Source organism: Cydia splendana, chromosome 24, assembly GCF_910591565.1.
Source record: "Cydia splendana chromosome 24, ilCydSple1.2, whole genome shotgun sequence".
Classification (NCBI taxonomy): Eukaryota; Metazoa; Arthropoda; class Insecta; order Lepidoptera; family Tortricidae; genus Cydia; species Cydia splendana.
This window is the reverse complement of record NC_085983.1, coordinates 5,322,501-5,343,938: the sequence shown is the minus strand read 5'-3', so window position 1 is coordinate 5,343,938 and position 21,438 is coordinate 5,322,501. Positions and strand designations below refer to the sequence as shown.

At 39.1% G+C, this 21,438-nt stretch overlaps 3 protein-coding genes across 3 annotated transcripts in view; 1 reads left to right on the top strand and 2 right to left on the bottom strand.

Moving 5' to 3' along the window:
* LOC134802393 (uncharacterized) overlaps window positions 1–21,438 on the top strand; it is a 329,661-nt gene that overhangs the window by 14,760 nt on the left and 293,463 nt on the right. The window lies entirely within an intron of this gene.
* Window positions 597–11,349, bottom strand: LOC134802325 (uncharacterized). The gene is made up of 7 exons (XM_063774927.1): window positions 11,254–11,349; window positions 8,830–8,976; window positions 7,367–7,521; window positions 5,638–5,737; window positions 4,873–5,112; window positions 4,161–4,534; window positions 597–2,342 (listed from the first exon to the last, which is right to left on the bottom strand). The coding sequence occupies exons 2-7, from the start codon at window positions 8,963–8,965 to the stop codon at window positions 867–869; spliced, it is 2,481 nt and encodes an 826-aa protein (XP_063630997.1). The 5' UTR covers window positions 8,966–8,976; window positions 11,254–11,349; the 3' UTR covers window positions 597–866.
* Window positions 13,844–21,438, bottom strand: part of LOC134802187 (L-dopachrome tautomerase yellow-f-like) — an 8,739-nt gene continuing 1,144 nt past the window's right edge. The window contains exons 3-9 of the mRNA XM_063774782.1: window positions 19,988–20,149; window positions 19,337–19,453; window positions 18,749–18,922; window positions 18,097–18,266; window positions 16,946–17,123; window positions 15,856–15,958; window positions 13,844–13,892 (exon numbers count right to left, since the gene is read on the bottom strand). Coding sequence (XP_063630852.1) covers window positions 13,850–13,892; window positions 15,856–15,958; window positions 16,946–17,123; window positions 18,097–18,266; window positions 18,749–18,922; window positions 19,337–19,453; window positions 19,988–20,149 — 947 coding nt within the window. The 3' untranslated portion in view covers window positions 13,844–13,849. The remainder of the gene's footprint in view (window positions 13,893–15,855; window positions 15,959–16,945; window positions 17,124–18,096; window positions 18,267–18,748; window positions 18,923–19,336; window positions 19,454–19,987; window positions 20,150–21,438) is intronic.

Genomic DNA, 21,438 nt, shown 5'->3' with positions numbered 1-21,438 from the left:
TATAGATGCCATTATAGGCCAGAAGGTTAAGACATAGATTACCAAGAACTGCACTGAAATGTTTATAATGTGAAATATAAGTATCACAAAATCAATAATAAATACACAAATATAATAATAGAATAAAAATTAAACATAATAATATGGGTTACACCGCATTTCTCAACTGATACTCGTGAAATTTAGTTGGATAATTGTGTATTTTTTTTCTTTGTTGTGCGACAAAAACTCCGTAAGTATATTTTTAAAACATATATTTTAGTGATACAATCAATATTAGCTTACATTTATTATAAATACAACGCTGTCATTACTGTCTAATTGTTTTAATTTCTTTTAGGATGGCCCAAAAATACTTTGTCAAACAATTTTTAGGAATATATCTCTTATTCACGTCTTTACCAAAATGTCATTAAAACAATAATTTAAATAAAACAAAACGTATTATATCTTCAAAATGTTCTCCTTTAACTTTGATATATAAACGCAAACGTTAGTTCAAATGGTTAAAATTATCGGCAATATACCGCAGAAAAAAAATGTCATCATATTTTTGGGTCCCCTGTAGGTAAGGTACATTCCATAAACTCTAATTCTGGAAAAAACCATCTTATATTTATTGAGTTAAGTACGCTTGGGACAAAACGCCAAACAGCAGGCTCTGACCTCATATGTACTGTGACCACACGGGATTGTTATGGCATTTTTATTGCCATGCCATAATTATTTGCCATCGTATTTTCACGGAAACGTACGAACGCGTCTTGTCAGTCTTGGTACAAAAAGTACTGAGGTTGACTGAAGTAGCATGACAAATACGAACGTTTCCGAGAAAATACGATGGAAAACAATTATGGACTATTATCTTAGTCCGAATCTGACGATGATGAAGAATAATTTATTCTTCTCGGAGGAGAGCGTTTAGCTCTCTGTGTTTTATCGTAACCGTATGTTTTTGTCTGATTTTTATCTTTAGTTTGTATATCTTGTGTTTTGTTGTCAGATTGACTTTGGACAAATTTAAAACCAGTAGTGTCAATAGTTTGTGACGTATTAAAAGTGAAATTCTTTGACTGTTTATTATCAACGACTTTCTCTGGTTCTTCTTTTTGAATATTCGACGAAGTCTGTGCGTTGTCGAAAATAGAACCAATAGCCTTTTGCACTGCGCCAAAATCAGAAGCGATATGCGATGCGCCAATACCGGTACCTTTCTGGTTTGCGCCAGGATTAGTATTATTTTGTGCGCCAAAGCTAGTAGGTTTATTTTGTGCTACGCCAACACTAGTAGCGTTAGTCTGTGTTGCGCCAATGCCTACAGCTTTTATCGGAACCGCGTTGAGATTAGTAGCATTATTTTGAACGCCTAAACTTGGAGAATTATTAGGAGCGCCAAAACTAGTACTTTTATTCGGTGCTATGCCAAAACCGGTAGAGCTATTTTGAGCTACGCCAACTGTGCCGTTATTTGAAGTAATTTTCTGTGCTGCGCCAAAAACGGTACCTTTATTCTGTGTTACGCCAAAACCTGTAGCGTTATTCGCAACGCCAAAACTGGTACCGTCATTTTGTGCACCGCCAAAACTAGTACTTTTATTCTGAGCTACGCCAAAACTAACATTATGTGTTGTGCCAAAATTTGTGCTATTTTGTGCTCCGCCAAAACCAGTAGTTTTATTTTGTGCTGCGCCAAAGCTAGGAGAGTTTTGAGCGTTGCCAAAAGTACCTGTGTTCTGAGTAGTGCCAAAAAGACTATTTTTACTCTGCACATTGGAACCAAAATTATTTGGCTGAGCACTACCAAAACTTGAGTTTTGAACAGTAGAACTGCCAAAACCTGTATTTTGAGCAGTAGAATTGGCAAAACCAGCGTTCTGGACACTAGCACTCCCAAAAGCACTTCTATAGCCTGTAGTTTGAGCACTATTACTGCCAAAACTAGAATTTTGACCACCGACACTGCCAAAACCAGTATTTTGACCAACAGAATTCCAAGCAGGTGTTCCAAAACCAGAATTAGGCGCACCAGCGTTCTGTACATTTCCAAAAGTTTGAGCATTCGCCCCAAAACTGTTTTGGGCACCAAAAAGCGTATTTTTCGGTTGTTGAGGTATACCAAAGTGCCATCTATTCTGATTATTTTTGAAAATACTTGGCTTCGCTGCTTGTGGCATGTAGATCATGATTTTCAAGTGATCGCTGGTTTCTATGAAGTCTTTCCCCCGTTCTAAAGCTTCGGATAGAGCTGCGGTGTGTCTGACATCCTTTAATATGTGGTTTTCGACTGCGAACGGAGATATGTGTAGGTTGCAGAGGTGGCATATGGAATGCGTATCGTCAACCTGTAAGAAAAATATTATTAAAAACTATGTCCTTCCCCGGGTTGCAAACTATCAATATACCATATTTCATCTTTTTAGATTGTTTCAGCGGTTTAAGTGTGAAGAGGTTACCGACATTGTTACTTTCGCATTTATTTATTTAGATTAAGGAGTACCAACAGCTACAAAAACATTATACAAACTTAGGTAACACTAGAAAGCCAATTACGGGTACCTACTCACAGATATATTAATAATATCAAAGATATATGTGACGTTTCACGGGAAAAGGTACCTTATGAGGGTTTCTAGTTTCGGAGATATGAAATGTTTTGTAAAGAGGTGAAAAAATGCTCAATTTTTTTTTAATGTGTGATCTGTAACCTTAATGCGTAACGTTTGTTTACCTGTTTTTATTTTTGTTATAAGTTAGTTATAAGCCTAGTAATGTCGTCTCAGAGTTTAGTAGAAAAGGTACCTTATGGAAAAAAGATTGAAAATTCCCAAAAAAACTAGTCAATACCGCAACCGAAATATATTATTGATAAGAAATAGACGATTTATACCATCTTAACCCCAAAATATTATTAGTTTATCCTAACTGTTCCATCATCATCATGCCTCATCATGTAACTTAATCACAAGGTACCTTTTCATTACATACAAATTATTGGTCTTTTTTAAGATTATTATGACGAAGAACTAATTAAATTTGGGGCAGTTTAATGTAAATTAATATTTTCTATTCATAAAAGATAAACTGTAATATGATTGATATTTTGTAGTGATGTATTATTAGATTTATTTCCATAAGGTACCTTTTCGTAAATGTATGGAGCAAATACTGTTATTGTTATGTAAGTTTAAAGTGGCATAAGGGGTTAAATATAGTATTTAGTTGGGGTTTTAGGATTTATTTCATTTGAATGACAGAATTTCTTTCATATGTGCTCAGAAAAGTTGATTGTGTGTCACATTAAAAGTAAAAATATTCAATTTTGTGATTTTATATGAAAAAGTCAGAAAATACATTTTCACCTCAAAATCGGTATTGTTTTTTGCTTAAACTGTCTGTCAGTGTCGTTTTCTAATAGATAAAATTTAAATCTTGAGAGCTCATTGCAATCAATCGTGAAAATGAAATAAAACTTTATTTTCAAGAGATTGGTTAGTATACACATAAATCAGTCGATATCAAAAGTTTCTATTTGCATTATAGAACAAGTCGCAATATTTTTTTAATCTCAGATATATAAGGTATTATTATTTGTAGTCAACTATGTAACTTACTTCAGGAACATAGTTTTTTAGGCGGCTAAACTTAAAACTTCTCTATCGTAAAGTTGCTCATTTCACAACATTATTTTCAAAAAATCATATCTCTGTAACTACGCAACCTAGAAGGTTGATCTTTTGTGTTATCGATAGCTTATTTATTGTAGATTACTGGGGTATGCATAACTCCATACCCGCCATAAGGTACCTTTGACCGTGGGACGTCACATATGTAACTTTATAAGTATAAGGTAAATAAAGTCTAAGGAAAAAACGTGCCTCGGAAAATCAAGAAAAAATTATGTTCGAATAGATGGCGCCACACCTATGGCCTATACTCGGCTAGATGGCGTTGGCGACACCGTTTGATATTTAACAATTTTAACACATATCAGTGAAAGAACATGGCTCAAAGTCATATGGCGTTCTAAAAAAAAACATTTTAGTTTTAATCCTGTGTCGAAAGATGGCAGTAAATTTACTGTGACTACAAAATATACTATGACAATAACCCTCTATACACTCTATTCTCTTTGATAATATTATAGTAGGGATGTAACTCACCTTCCTTATCAAATGCACATTGTCTACAGGCGACAACACATTCCTCACATGTCCCAAGGACATTACATGCAGTTTATCCTGCTGTCCCATCGAAGGATAATACACCGTCGACGTCGAGAACCCATCACAAAGTCTACAATTCATATAATATTCTTCCTTCCCATCTATATTATATAACCCATTTAAATTGTTCACATGTATCTTTAGGGTTTCCGTACCAATTTTTATGGTTACAAATTCAGTATTGTCCATGTATAGGGTGTTAAAGGTGCCAACGTAAGGCAGGTTAGGTAGGATGTCTGTGAAGTATTGTTTGGGTGTCAGTTTTGGTTCGGTTTTTGTTGAGTCCGGTTCTGGGACGGTTAGCTCCGGTTCTGAAAATAAACAGAGATCTCAAGATCGCATATCGACCACAACTGGTTTTCTAGAAAGCTTGCAAAAATAGGGTATTTGACTGTATTTAAAATAAATTATTTTACACCATGCAAGAAATAAAGCACCAGAAGATTAGAGAAACGTAGAGAGTAGTTGTTTATAGACACAATTTCTATTTTAAAACCCGTATAAAACTATAAAGAGTAGGTAATTTGATCGTGACGTCACATGCTAGTGTTTCATATAAATTCCATAGTAGCAAAATTGTTTTGACAGTTCGAAAAAAGAAACTTATTTGACTAGTAGTCAAATTATTAGATACAAACAAAGAACTTACCTTCTATGTTTTCAGTACTTTCAACTACCCCAGTATACGCTTTTAGCAGCTTCCTCATCATTTTGCCGCTAAACTTATTTCCATCACATCTATCTGCGTTCGCGAACGTGTCGCGAGCGCGGCGAGCGGCGGCGAGCGCGAATGTTCGGCTCGCGCGGTGCCGCGAGCCGCGCTCGTGCTCGGCGCGAAACACGCGAGGGACTTCGAGCGCGCATAGGTGACAGGTGTATGTTTTGACAGCTGAAATTGTCAATAATTTAATTTAACCTTTTGGACGCCAATGACTGATATATCCGCACCGCAGCCAACGCCAAAGACTGATTAATCGGTCACAGACCACAGAGCAACATAGACCTACGTGCATATGCATAAACTTCAATTTCAGTTTTGACACTTCGGTGACGTGGCGCCCGCGTGCTTTTGTGTTTGACACGGCGTCGAAAAGGTTAATCGCTTTTATCGCTGACAATAGGTACTTTTCTTTCAACAGGCAACTAATACGCATCAAGTCAATTCTAACACAATTAGTTTGCGTTGTTTCATCACAGAGTTCCCAGCATGGCCAGATGGCCACCTCCTGTCTCCATCATCAGATCAGCTCCCATGTCATCATAATATTGCATTGTCATCCGATTTACATATGTACCTACCTATGCAAAATTTCAGGTAAATCGGAAATCGGTAAGTGGGTCAAATTTAGCTTCCAAGATTTGACCCACACTAACTAACTAACATACATATAGACTATGCAATAGTTCAGAATACCTTCACTCTCGTCAACAAATGCCACATCGTCGGTCGCTTCGCTCGGTGTCTCCGATTTCGGTTCCTCGCCGATATATGCTTGTACAAGCTCTTCAAACGCCTAAAAAAATACAGCTTATAATAAAAAATGTAATTTTGCAAAAAGCTTGAAAACATAAATGTATTAGGTAAGGTAAATGGGGCTAATTCCATCATAAGGGCTATTCCGTCCACGAGCGTATATTTCTTTGATTTTCAATTATAGGAAACTAAAAGCAATAAGGTATTTGTCTACTAGTCAAATCAGTATCTTTTTTCGAACTGTCAAAACGATTTTGCTACTATGGAATTTATATGAAACACTAGCATGTGACGTCACAATCAAATTATTTACTCTTTATAGTTTTATAAGAGGAAGCCTGAAAGTTGCACCCATAACAGAAAAAGTAAGGGCAAATCGCCTAGCATGGTACGGGCATGTGATGCGGAGGGATGAAAGTCATGTGACGAGAAAGGTATTACGAATGAATGTGGAGGGAAGTACGAGGAAAGGAAAACCGAGGAAAAGGTGGATGGACTGTGTGAGAGATGATATGAAACGAACGCAAGTGAATGATGAAATGACGGGCGACAGAGAGGTGTGGAAGAGAAAGACATGCTGCGCCGACCCCAAGTGAATGGGACAAGGGCAAGAGAATGATGATGACGGGTTGAGAAACAGAAATTGTGTCTAAATATCATCTATATGTGTTGTAATGTTAAGTGTAAGTTTTATTATTGTTCCTCTTTTTTAGGGTTCCGTACCCAAAGGGTAAAACGGGACCCTATTACTAAGACTTCGCTGTCCGTCCGTCCGTCCGTCTGTCTGTCACCATGCTGTATCTCACGAACCGTGATAGCTAGACAGTTGAAATTTTCACAGATGATGTATTTCTGTTGCCGCTATAACAACAAATACTAAAAACAGAATAAAATAAAGATTTAAATGGGGCTCCCATACAACAAACGTGATTTTTGACCAAAGTTAAGCAACGTCGGGCGTCTGTACTTGGATGGGTGACCGTTTTTTTTTTGCATTTTATTTCGGTTTTTTTTTTCATTATGGTTCCGTACCCTTCGTGCGCGAATCCGACTCGCACTTGCCCGGTTTTTTCTCTTTTGTCTGTTACCTATTTTAATGCCACGAATAAACTATTTATATTTCTATATAACTGTTGTCTACGTTTTTCTTTTAATCTTCTGGTGCTTTATTTCATGCATCGTGAAAAATAATTTATTTTCAATACAGTCAATGTTGTTCGTTGTTCGAGAAAAACGCTAGTGGACGGAATAACCCCTATGACGAAATTAGCCACATTGACCGTAAGTTATTTTCCTAGTAAAATCAGTGGAGAGACACTCCTGACTTCGGTCGAACTCGGCTCCGCTCGGCTTTGCATTGCTCCGAGCAATTTTTAGGGTTGGCACCACGTGACTTCCTTTTGAGTGCACGACCACAGATAAGATAATCACTTGATTTTTGACAACCCTAAAAAGCCGAAAGGGATAGTGCCATGTATTAGAAAGAGATAGCATGATTCGACCCTGAACCGCTGTCAGACTTCGGGTTTGTAGGAAGTGTCCTTTCTGTACGGTAGTACTATTATTTCTTCTGTGGTAAAATGGGAGATGGAATAATAGGAAAGCTAACTCTAGATGGCGCTTTTTGAGTTGCAAGATGGGAGGGGGGGGGGGGGGGGACTTTCTTTACCTGCTCATTGAGCACTGCCAAGGCATGCTTCTTCTGTCTGTAGTGGGATGTTTGTTCATTGATAGCATACACAACGTTACAAGTGTCACAGAAGCTGACAGCTTCCGGAGTCTTCGCAGTCTTGTCTGTCTCCACCTCGGAATATGCTTTAGAAACTGTAAAAATACGGTACATATATTAAGAAAGAGATGCACACTATCCTATATGGCTACGGTTTTGTACTATTTTCCAAACACAAAGGGTACACTGACATATATGACAATGGGGTTGGGCTGTCGAAGTATTTAGCAGATGGCGCCATCATAGCTTGCCCCGTCAATCCCTAGAATTGTGTCAAATTTTTGTTTTTTAATGCCCTGGATGCCAGCCCTTTAAGCCAAATCTCATAGAAAAAGGGGCAAGCTATGATGGCGCCATCTATGCAAACCGTTGACAGTTGCCTACCCCATTCAGCACAATTTTGCGAGATTTGGCGTTTTTAGATTTTAAATTGTATGGAGATGACACCTGGCAGCATACCCAGGGCCGTCTTAAACTATGCTGGGGCCCTTGGGCACATAAGAATTTGGGGCCCTTTTGGAAAGTAAAGAAAGCAAATTGAACTAACATTTTTCTACTATGATCTATTTATCATGGGTACTGTCTGTTCTTCGGGACCCCCTGAGGATGGGGGCCCTGGGCACGGGCCCCGTGTGCCCTTATGGTAAAGACGGTACTGAGCATACCCATTTACCCATCATGTTTGAAAAGTAATATACCAGGCATTTTGACGGCCTCCTGGCCTAGTCGGTAGTGACTCTGCCTACGAAGCAGGAGGTTCCACGTTCGAATTCTAGTAAGGGCATCTATTTTTTTTATTACAAATATTTGTTCCCGAGTTATGGATGTTACCTATAGTCTGTATCTTTAGGTATTTACATGGTATAATAATATACTCCGCCTGGTACTCTCTTCCGACCACGTGACTGACACAAGCCTACGTCATCATGCGACAGCGCTATATAATAATATGCAATAGCGCTATATAAAGTGGCAATGTTATTGTGACGTAGCCTTGTGTCACTCTGGGAAGAGAAGACCATGTTTTATTAGACTATGGGTATTTAAAAAAGAGTAAACTATATCTACCCTCAAATGGCTTCTGAAGCCAGTTGAGGGTAGATGAAGACATTACATCATTACATGATGAAATAATGTAGGTTAAATTCAGGTCGTTCAGTGACGGATCTAAGTGGTTTTGTATTTGGTTGGTTAATCAATAAATGTTATAAGTTTATAACTACCCGAAAATGTACAAAATATTTGTTTACTTTTATTTAAGTACCTAAAGATACAGAGTATATGTATATCAGAGTCTAAGTATGTATTTTTAATCTGTAGTTGCAATATAATTGTAATTTTCGTATTCACACATTCTATATTTAACATGGTTTGCTTGAAAATATACTATTCATATTATTTACCTTCAGTTGAGTCCGCAGCAGCAAGATGATTACTCAGTCTGTCCAAAGCTGCAGCAACAAGCTCCCGTGCAGCCCGGTGTCCCGAGCTACCGTTGTGAGACGGTGACATCTCCGTGTGACAGAGATGGCAATACATTCTCAGGTTTTCTGGAAATAAATGAATATCCACCATCTTACTGAGATAGTCCTGGCTTTTAGCTGGGCTTAGCTAAACCTAATCATAGTAGTTGGCATAATATAGCCTAGTTCACACTCATACTAATCACGACAAAAACTTCTCCGTACTTAGTATGAGTTTCTGAGTAGAAATACCATTAAAAAAAGTGTAGTGTACAACTGCTATTAGCAACCAGACTTTTATTAAGTAATCATTTATAGGGTTCCGTACCCAAAGGGTAAAACGGGACCCTATTACTAAGACTCCGCTGTCCGTCCGTCCGTCCGTCTGTCACCAGGCTGTATCTCACCAACCGTGATAGCTAGACAGTTGTTATTTTCACAGATGATGTATTTCTGTTGCCGCTATAACAACAAATACTAAAAACAGAATAAAATAAAGATTTAAGTGGGGCTCCCATACAACAAACGTGATTTTTGACCGAAGTTAAGCAACGTCAGGCGGGGCCAGTACTTGGATGGGTGACCGTTTTTATAGATAATGGTACAGAACCCTTCGTGTGCGAGTCCGACTAGCACTTGGCCGGTTTTTATATTAAACCCATACATGAGGCGACATATTCAGGACTTCAAGCGTCCTACTGCAAAAAATGCAAGAAGATAGTCAAAGGTTAAGTATGTCCTGTGAGTCTGGTCAATGTGGCACTCTTTGGAGGAGGCCTATGTCCAGCAGTGGACGTCCTCTGGCTGATATAATGATGATGGTGACTTCATCTTCATCATTATATCATCATCATGTTCTAACAAATATAGTCAAAAATAGGGTTATGCAAAATGTTACCTTCCAGCAAATCCTCAAATTTAAAATTTTTCTGAGGGTCTCCGATCTTTAAAGCCAGTAATCTCTGATACTGGTCAGAGGTGGTCAAGAACTATGTCATTAATCAGTGGTTTTGCAGATTAACAGTCAACCGGGAACCGGCTACAGTATAAACACTCGGATCCCTTTGTTTGACATGATTATTGACATAGCTGGGCATTAACTCGTTAATCCGTTAATCGTTAATTAACGAAGTTAAGTTTTCGAGTAACGGATTAACTTTTAAGTTTAAAACTTTAAAAACCTGTAACGGACTTGTTAACTTCCGTTAACTTTTCTTAAGTCCGTTAATCGTTAATACCTAAGTACCTACTCACACCAAGGCCGCGCGCTGCCTCAAATATAACACCAGTATACCATCGAGTGCTGCTGTGGAACGCCTGTTTTCGGCGGGAAAATATATTTTATCTCCAAAACGCCCGTCGCTATCAGGCGACAATTTTAATATGCTCATGCTCATGTTCATGAAGGGGCACATGCACCTTATGGCAGATGCTAGCGAATGATATTTTTATTGGCTATGCTATTATTAATTATAGCTGGTCAAGCAAATCTAGTCAGTAAAAAAAGGCGCGAAATTCAAATTTTCTATGGGACGATATCCCTTCGCGCCTACATTTTTCAAATATGCCGCCTTTTTCTACTGACAAGATCTGCTTGACCAAGTATAGTAATGATTACCATGTTAATTAGTAAAATTTATGATTATTTCTCCTAGTTTTATTTCTTATTGCGTATATTTACGATTTCGGGTTAACGATTAACAATTAACTTTAACTTCCGACGTTTAACGAAGTTAACTTTTTATTTAACGGATTAACAATTAACGAAGTTAACTTTTTGATTAACGGTGCCCAGCTCTGATTATTGAAAGTCATAATGTAATGATTGTCAGATTATCATTAGTCATAATTCTGAAACCGTTAATTTTTCTGTATTTTCGCAAGGTTATCCTATAGATAGTTTAGGTTAGGTTTGTTATATGGCAATCCTGAAAAGTTTCTGAGAAAAACCAAATTATGACTAACGAAAATTCGGACAAACAATATATTATGAGTGACTTAAAACTTTATGGAAAACAATAGAGACCCTATAAACCCTTTATATGGCGCAATGAGATATTATAAGGAAAAACATTATTTCCCCATGACGTCATCTTTTCGTATTTATTCCTTAATAAGATTTTTTAGGTCTTAAGTGGCAATGAGGCTCGAATTGAGGCTTTGTTATAATTTAGCCGTTAAATCGTAATATGGTATCGCAGTATCAGTAGTAAACAATCGTAAATAACTAATTCACAGAAATAGCTATTTCGCAACGATTCGTCATCAATATGCGGTAAGGAAAATGTATTTTGTTTTATATCGATTTTGTGTTTTACAATACCTGAATGGATTTTAAAGAAAATATTATTTAATTCCACTTACGTTATTAATACTGAAAGAGTATTATCACAAATACACTTATTTATTCGGTAATCTAATCAAAACAATAACAGCCATGACAGATGAAAGACACCTCCACACCACAAGTCAATGAGTATATCTATTCTATAACAGACGGGCGTACCGGACAGAAATATTAGTCCGGTCCGAAACCCTGTTCGATCGAGTTGAAGCTTAGAGGATATAACCAATTAATTGTTAATAAGGCCCCATTCGCACGACAGCTTAAAAAGCGTTGCGTTAAAACCCGACGTTGGCGCTTTTTTACCGTTTCCAATATTTGTGTTCATATGAACGCTTAAAAATCACTTGTGAGTCGTAATGCCACGTACGCATCTCAGCAAAGCCATACTTTATTTGCTATTACGACGTATTATTTGAATATAGCTTGAATATTTCAGGAATTTGTAAGCATAAGTTGACATCTTTAAGGTGAAACTAATAATAATCTTGACGATTGACACCAAAAATTGACACTTGACAGCCAACTGACAGCAGCGCCGGCGCTTTTTTAACGCTTGTGAGAACAAATACACGGAGTTCCGTATGCTCTATTCAATTTGACGCCAACGCTCAACGCCGAAAATCGAACAGTGCTCGATAAAAAAGCGCCGCGCTTAAAAACCGCCTTCGTGTGAATACATACATGGTTATCCATTGGTGTCATTCAAACGCTTTTTTAACGCGCGTTGAAAAAGCTGCCGTGCGAACGGGGCCTTACTCCGAGAGTTGAAGGTGGTCCGCCGTACGTCCGTTAGGCCCCGTTCGCACGGCAGCTTTTTCAACGCGCGTTAAAAAAGCGTTTGAATGACACCAATGGATAACCATGTATGTATTCACACGAAGGCGGTTTTTAAGCGCGGCGCTTTTTTATCGAGCACTGTTCGATTTTCGGCGTTGAGCGTTGGCGTCAAATTGAATAGAGCATACGGAACTCCGTGTATCTGTTCTCACAAGCGTTAAAAAAGCGCCGGCGCTGCTGTCAGTTGGCTGTCAAGTGTCAATTTTTGGTGTCAATCGTCAAGATTATTATTAGTTTCACCTTAAAAATGTCAACTTATGCTTACAAATTCCTGAAACATTCAAGCTATATTCAAATAATACGTCGTAATAGCAAATAAAGTATGGCTTTGCTGAGATGCGTACGTGGCATTACGACTCACAAGTGATTTTTAAGCGTTCATATGAACACAAATATTGGAAACGGTAAAAAAGCGCCAACGTCGGGTTTTAACGCAACGCTTTTTAAGCTGTCGTGCGAATGGGGCTTTAGGCCCCGTTCGCACGGCAGCTTTTTCAACGCGCGTTAAAAAAGCGTTTGAATGACACAAATGGATAACCATGTATGTATTCACACGATAGCGGTGGCGCTTTTTATCAAGCGTTGTTGGATTTTCGACTTTAACCCATGGTCATTAAGTCGAATTCAGAGCTTGGACAGATTCAAGCGCTTTTTTAACGCGCGTTGAAAAAGCTGTCGTGCGAATGGGGGCTTAGGCCTCATTCACGAGCGCTCTTTCAACGCGCTTTTTCAACGCGCGTTAAGCCCCCTCCAGACTATGCGCGTGAATCGCGGGCGAAGCCGCGAACGCGAATGTGGAGTCGATTTCGCTGTCTGCGAAAATCGACGCCACACTCGCGTTCGCGGCTTCGCGCCGCGATTCGCGCACGAGTGTGGAGGGGGCTTTACAAAAGCACTTGAATCTGTCCGCACGCCAAATTCGATTTAACGACCAAGGTTTAAAGTCGAAATTCCAAGGACACCTTGATTAAAAGCGCCATCGCCATCGTGTGAATAAATACACACGTATCCATTTGTGTCATTCAAACGCTTTTTTAACGCGCGGTGAAAAAGCGCTCGTTGAATGAGGCCTAAGTGAGAGAGAGAAAGAGAAATGCTGGCCGGACTAAAGCTAAAATCACAGTAGTGTACGCCCGTCTGTTACGGCTTTATAGCGTTGTTGTCATGTGTATAGTTTGTCAAAGGACTGTTTCATTTCAAACATAAGACAGAGAGAATCATACTATCTTTGTCTTGAAACTAGTAATAGCACCCAAAAGAAAAGGATGGGTATAATATCATTTCATTTCATTTATTTGCAATAAACATGGTACACCATGGTATGGTGGCGGTATGGTTTTCCTGGTTCTTAAGCCCCCTCCAGACTATGCGCGTGAATCGCGGGCGAAGCCGCGAACGCAAGTGTGTAGTCGATTTTCGCGGACAGCGAAATCGACTCCACACTCGCGTTCGCGGCTTCGCCCGCGGTTCACGCGCATAGTCTGGAGGGGGCTTTATACTGACTGACAAAATGGAACGGTATTTCAATGTAATTTTTCTTTCTATTTCAATTTTGTAAAAAATTGTGTTTCTATTTTTGGATTTGGTATTATCTGTTTCTTTTTCTTCATTTTATTACCTATTTGTATTTTCTGTGTGTATTGTGGCAAACAAATAAATAGTAAAGTACTTATATTTAATTTTGATTTACGGCATTCTTATAATATAAATTTCGATTTCTTAGAAATGAAATAAAAATGTTATCTATTAAAATTATGTTTTATTTATTACTTAAAATCACGCGCACTTCGTGTTCTTGATCAGATCTTGTACTCTCCCTCTGAAAAAAAAAGTATTTTTATAATTCATTTTGAACATAAAAACCTTCATTTTGAAAGTACACTCTCTCTTTGGTACACTCTTTCAAGCCAACTTTGACAGTAAAAGAGGCGCGAAATTCAAGATTTGTTTGGACGATTAGGTTAACTGGTACCTACTTTGCGCCTACGTTTTTCAAATGTCCCGTCTTATTCTACTGACAAAGCTATATATTATTATAGTGTGATTATAGTCTGGCAAACACAACATGTCAGTCAGTAAGAATCACATTTTAGCAAAATTATATCCATCTTGGGCGTTAACACTTGAATACCTCACTACGCTCAGGATTCTCTTTTACGCGTTACGATTTCGCCGGTTGAGAATACGTTTGTGCCATGTCCATTTTTGGCAAAATCGTTTTTTAATAATTCCTGAAATAACAAAAAATATGCTATAATTGACGGTAATCGGTTTTTGAAAAAACCGGGCAAGTGCGAGTCGGACTCGCGCACGAAGGGTTCCGTACCATAATGAAAAAAAAACGGAAATAAAATGCAAAAAAAAAACGGTCACCCACCCAAGTACTGACCACGCCCGACGTTGCTTGACTTTGGTCAAAAATCACGTTTGTTGTATGGGAGCCCCATTTAAATCTTTATTTTATACTGTTTTTAGTATTTGTTGTTATAGCGGCAACAGAAATACGTCATCTGTGAAAATTTATATCACGGTTCGTGAGATACAGCATGGTGACAGACAGACAGACGGACGGAAGGACGGACAGCGAAGTCTTAGTAATAGGGTTCCGTTTTACCTTTTGGGGACGGAACCCTAAAAAACTATTTTTGAAAAATGTTGTGCCATATCCGCATTTTGCTATAGGATAATTACACTCTTTTAACAGAAAATTATCACAAAAGTGTGACATATCCAACACTTTTGTGTCATATCATACATTGTACGGTTAACATTTAGCCCCCATTCCCACGGGCGCTTTTACAACGCGCGTTAAAAAAGCGTTTGAATGACACAAATGGATACATGTGTATTTATTCACACGACAGCAGTGGCGCTTTTTATCAAGCGTTGTTGGATTTTCGACTTTAAGCCTTGGTCGTTAAATCGAATTTAGCGTGTCGACGGATTCAAGCGCTTTTTTAACGCGCGTTGAAAAAGCGCTCGTTAGTATGAGGCCTTACTCATCGAAAACGGATATGGCAATATTAAAATAGTTATTTGTTTTACAAGGGGGCAAAGTTGTTGTTTAACCGCTCGTGCTAATATTGATACCCGAGCAAGCGAAAGATTCCAAAATTGAACCACGAGCGTAGCGAGTGGTTCGAAAAATGGAATCTTCAGCGTTGCGAGGGTTTCAAAGCACGAGAGTTAAACAAAATTTGCCCCCGAGTGAAACACAAAATTTTTCACCACACCAACCCGAAGCAAATATTAAATGTAAAATATCAAACACAATCAAACCAAATCAAATCCAAATGACTGTTATTAAATATTTATCATCCAAAATCATCATTTAAAAGTTAATTCTACCAGAAAACATAAGAAAACAATTCAAAATTTGCATTTGATTACTTTGCCTCACGTGTGAATAAAATGCAACTTTGCTATCAGTTTTTGAAGTGCAAAGTAAGCCTTTCCGAGCTAGTGTGGTGAAAATGCTTTTATTTTATGATGACCACTATATTTACAATATTTATATGGTACAAAAAATTCTTTTTTTGGTTCTTTTCGCTCTCCTACAAACCAATGTAAGTGGCGTATGGCATTTATACGTATTCTCACCCGACGATTTTAGAATCGTTTGGTTCGTTCAGAATTGTACGCCCTCGCAGTAAATATGTCATTTTGCTCCCTTGTGACACAATCCACTATTTAGCAAAAAAAACTTTTCTGACTAATCACAACTTTTTTTTTAAATAGCTCTTAGCAGCATTTTTAATTAGCCAGTTAAAACCTTGGCTTACCTCAGAATGTAGAAATTATTTTCTCTGGGGTCTAGGGTGGAGTAGACAAAACGGGGGATCTGATTGACTAGGACCCACACCTCGTCACCTTTCACCTTTAAATCTGCAACAATGTGAATTAAGAGAAATCAACAACTTAACATCTCATAACCATCGACTTCACTTCTCTCTGAGGTTATTATGGCTTCATGCATCTGAAGAGTTCTCATAAATTGGAGACTAGTCAATAATTTCTCGGCTATTCATCATCGAGAGCGCCTGGTAGCCATTTTTTTGTGAACTCTGTGACTTTGTGGTTCAGCCTCTAAAGCGCGGTATCCAGACGGGACTGATCAAATTGTTGTCAATCTCCAATTTTAGATTTATGGTGATATAATGATATTCGAGCCCTTTAAATTGAAAAAAATGCCCCAGAACAAAAATACTGGCGTCACAAATTGGCATTGTTGCGTCCGCACCTCATTTTATCGGTAATATGTCAGCCAAATTGGCGTTTGCCTTCGCACGTCCTGATTCGATCGGTAAATTTAATCAGATTGGAGAAAAGTTTACTAGTCTGGATACCCCTTAAGTTTGAGTCATTGATGTCTTCATCATTAACATCGGTTATTATGGGAAGATTGATTTTCATGTTGGACTTGAGTCCCTCCATGGTGGAGTGTATGACGGTGACCGAAGAGCTGGCAGCTTTCTCGCACAACGTATTAGCATCGCAATACAGCGGGGAAATGCTGCCAGCGTCCTCGGCACCATGCCAAAGGGGCCCAATTTCTTAGATGTATTTTAATTTTATTAGTATTAGTTTTTAGTTTTATTTTATAGATAGGTAAGTTAGTTTAATGTAGGTACCTGAAACTGAATATAAACCCCAAAAATAACCATCTTATAACCTAACCTTAAGGCCGTAACACACTATCGCACCGCACCAAGGTCATTGTGCGACGCACCGATAAGTAAGAGCGAGAAAGAGATATCGCTTTCTCGCTCTTACTTATGGGTGCGTCGCACAATGACCTTGGTGCGGTGCGTTAGTCTGTTACCACTTTTAATACGGTATGCTACTATGCGTAAGAATTGATTAGTAGGTTACCTGATATATACACAAGTTTCTCATGGTCCTGTGCTACTAGCACCACATTCTCTGGAGTAAGTGGTTTCCTGGTGTTCCAGCAGAGGACCCCATCTTGTGCCACATTGGCGAAGAACAGCACGCCGTTGTGGTAGTCGTGGCTGCCACTTTGGGTTAGCGGACCTCTGGTGCCTAGGAGCTGGACATAATGAATGAGGGAATATTAGGCAAAGCTCCGCGAAGGTGGCACCACTAGCACATACAGTAAACAAACCTCATTGACATCATCAATGACACATCATGCGTCACTAGGTCAATCACATGGCCTACCGTGAAACACGACAATCGAAAGTTCCGTTTCTGGCTATCACTCTTGCTTATTCGATCGATAGAGAGGCAAATAAAGAAATTTCGATTTTCGCGTTTCGCGGTAGACCACCTGTAAACAAACCGCCTTGGTGCATCAATGTCATAGTGAAAACTTGTCAAAAAACTGTTTAAGGCCTAACTAGTATGTATAAGTTACTCTATGGTTTACTAAACAAATTAGTGCTGCACTCTGGCGGCAGAACATTGCAGTAGGTAATACACCCTATTGAAAGAGAGGTCATATAAAAAAAAAATACGTTCATATCCTAAAATGTTCTTGGATAAGGGTCATAAGCGTATGGTGAGACACAGGCGACGCAGCAGACGAAAGCAGATTTTGTAAAGTATGGAATGTCCATGCGATGCAGCGTGCGTAGCTAAAGGACGTTTTATACTTTACATGACTACAAAATCTGCTCTGCGCTGCGCTGCGTGAACGAACTGTGTAGCTGCATACTAGCGTGCGAACTAAGCATACGCTTAGCTTAAAGGATGTCTCACGTTAGACCGGGCCGTGTCCGGGCCGAAGCTTCCGGCGCATCGTTTTATATGGAAAGCACACGTGATCGCCTATCATGTTATAGAAAAGAAAACGCCGGAAGCTCCGGCCCAGACACGGCCTGGTTTGACGTGAGTCATCCTTAACGCTGTAGCAGTAACCACTGGCCACCTTAACTTGAATTACAAGAACACCATCAACCTACCACAATAAACTACGATCTAACTTATTTTATATCCCCATTCTAGTTAAGTAAAAACACTAACTCCGAATCATGCATAGCGAAAAATCATTGCTACCTTACCCTCACTTGACTATTAATGTTCCCTTGTCTCGAAGACTTGAGCACAGCCGTGTCGATGGAGAACTCCTGGGTGGACACCAGCGGATGGAAGAAGGCTGATCTGCTGTTTGTAGCATCCCGGTTAGATAGCGCAATGCTGAATAAGCCATCTCGCCAGTTGATCACGTGTCCTGTAATGAAGAATGGTATCTAAAATGTATTAATTTATGCTATAGATAGAAAATAAGGACATGTGATTAGGAAGAGTCGACCAACCGTGGTTCATGAGCCTAAAGGTACCTTAGACGTCCACAGGGCCGCCACGCACGCAACGGATTTTAGTATTCTTTGTATAGAAAGTAACACAAGTGCATCCACTGGTCCACGGATCAGTGACTCACTTGTGACAAAGATTACTGGAGGTAAAATCCGTTGCGTTCGATGCGTACGATACGGCCCTGTGGACTACCTTAATGCAGTTCTTTGGGTAGCTCTTCGAGTCACTCTGAACTGCTTCTGACTTTGGGTGACACTAAGGTGTATTCTCGTTTGACCCCATTACGAATAGATGCATTCATATAAATTATTCCCATTTGTTTCCGCCTCATGTATGGCGGCAGTAACGTACTGTAGGGACAAATGGGACGTGCATTAGACCGGTGCGAATAATTACCAGCAACAGTGAAATTCATGGCTCCCTCATCGAGCTTGAAACTGTCGTCCTGTATCCTCCAGCTGGCTCTCTCTTTGAGCGAGAACACGATAAGTCCGTTGGTGGCCAGGTCCGTGATGTAGGCGTATGTGTCTTCACAGGAGGCCCCGACGTCCACCGTTATGGAGGTTAGACCTGGATTTAGTAAGGATATTATTGTAAAAACCGTTTATTTTTTATATTCAAAAGTTTATAAATCACATCAAATGATTTAAATATTTTGATTTGTGTAAGGATAGAGGATGACTCACGTTAGACCGGACCATGTCCGACCCGGAGCTTCCAGCGCATCTTTTTCTTCGGAAAGCATCACGTGATCGCCTGTCACGGCATATAAAAGTAAGTTCCGGAAATTCCGGCCCGGACACTGCCCGGTCTAACGTGAGTCGTCCTTAAGGATGTAAGGTGTTATAGACATCGCATTGTCTGTGATTGATCATTATTAATTACTTCTGCCAGCAACTTCGTTTGAGTGGAATGAGGACGATAGTTTTTTGTAACAGACAGACAGTACAGATATTGTTAATTTAAGTACTAAATAGGCCTTACCTCCTGGCGTCCTTTCGTCGACCAGATCCGTAGGTTTGAGCTGGTATCTCAAGATCTGCGTTTTGCTGTTAAGATCATAGATGACTATTGCAGGAGGCTGAATCTGCTTCCTCTCTCCTGAAACATGCACTCATCATCATCATCATCATATCAGCCAGAGGACGTCCACTGCTGGACATCGCCTCCCCCAAAGAGTGGCACAATGACCGGTCTTGCGCCACCCGCATCCAGCGGACTCCCGCGGAAACATGCACTAGATATTGACTATGCAAAAGATAAATGTCTTTTATCTTATCTTTTCTCTTTAATAAAAATAATTTATATCATAAAAAAATATTTGTATCTTTTATCTTTCTGGTACCTTGTACTACATTATGCTGCATTTGTCACTCTCTCCTCTCATCTACACAAAGCTTAACTGGAAGAGATCCCTCAAAGGTATAAGTTCGCCTTTGTACTTCTTACTAATTTTACCTTATTTTTAACCGACTTCAATTTCATAGAAGGAGGTTCTGTATTCGGTTGTGCGGTACTTACTTTTTTTTTATGACATCCGTAGTCCGATTTGAGTAATTCTTTTTTTAAATGTATTTTTGTACAATAAAGAGTTTACTACTACCTACCAACTACTACTAAAATAACAGATCTTACCAGGAACTTCTAGTAGGCCGGTGTCCACCATCCAAAGCCGTCCGCACTCGTCGACCCTGGGCCGATACACGGACACCAAAGTCCTGCTGGCTACGTTGGGGTACGGACGCAGTATTGGATTTGAATCTGACAGCTTTACGTGGTTTAGGGTGGAGGGGATACCTAAAATAAGATGAACCCTAATTAGAATTGTCTTGTCATATTTAGGCCTAGCACGGTTGTAGTTATCACGCGGAATGGTGATAATTATGTTGTTAAAACGACAGTTATCTTCGATTTTATCATACATAATACTGGTTGTTGGAGTACCGTAAAACGTTGTAAATACACGTGCGAAAAGGCAATTCACTTGTATCGTAAATAACTATAATATATTCAGGGTTGGGCAGTATTTCAATTACATGTATTTGAAATACGTATTTGAAATACATTTTTGTATTTTGTATTTGTATTTCAAATACTACCTGGAAAAGTATTTTGTATTTGGTATTTCAAATACTGCACTCACATGTATTTTGTATTTCAAATACTTCAAGCATCAAAATACATTTCTACAAAATACATTTTATTAAATTCTATAATCCTAAAATGGAACGTTTATTTAAATATAATGTACGACTTGTACGAGGGCAAATACAATGCGCGAGCTATTCTGCGCGGAACTTTTCTTCAACAGCCAGGGTATAGGGTCATTGCAGTAGTTTCCGTCCATGCTCTAGTTTTAGACTACTTGACGGATTAGCAAATAATATATTTCATTTTTAATTTACTATTTGCGAAATATAATTTTGATATCATCATCATCATCATCATCAGCCTACTCTCGTCCACTGCTGGACATAGGCCTCTCCTATTGCACGCCATTGAGCACGATTTGCGGCAACTCTGAACCAGCTCTTGCCAGCCGCCTTGCGAAGGTCATCGCTCCATCTAGTCTGAGGGCGTCCTACGCTACGTTTGCCGATGCGCGGTCTCCACTCGAGAACTCGTCTACCCCAACGGTTATCGGTTCTACGGCTAATATGACCGGCCCACTGCCACTTCAGCTTGCTAATCCGGCCGGTGGGCTATGTCGACGACTTTAGTTCTCTGACGGATAACTTCATTTCGAATACGATCCCTCAGAGAGACTCCGAGCATAGCCCTTTCCATAGCTCGCTGAGCGACTTTGAATTTATGGACCAGTCCTGGTCTGGTCCATAATTTTGATATGTAGACAGATATATATTTTGTTTCGACATTAAGGATTGAAATCAGTCCAAATTTGTGCAGCAATGTAGGTTTATATTCAAATTTCGTCAAGTGGACGAAAACTAGCGCAATGACCCAATAAGTTTTTAGGAAAGGATATTCGTTAAAAAAACTAAATGATTAAACAAAAAAATTGAAAGGTATTTTGTATTTTGTATTTGAAATACATTATTTTAAACACTGTAATTTGTATTTTGTAT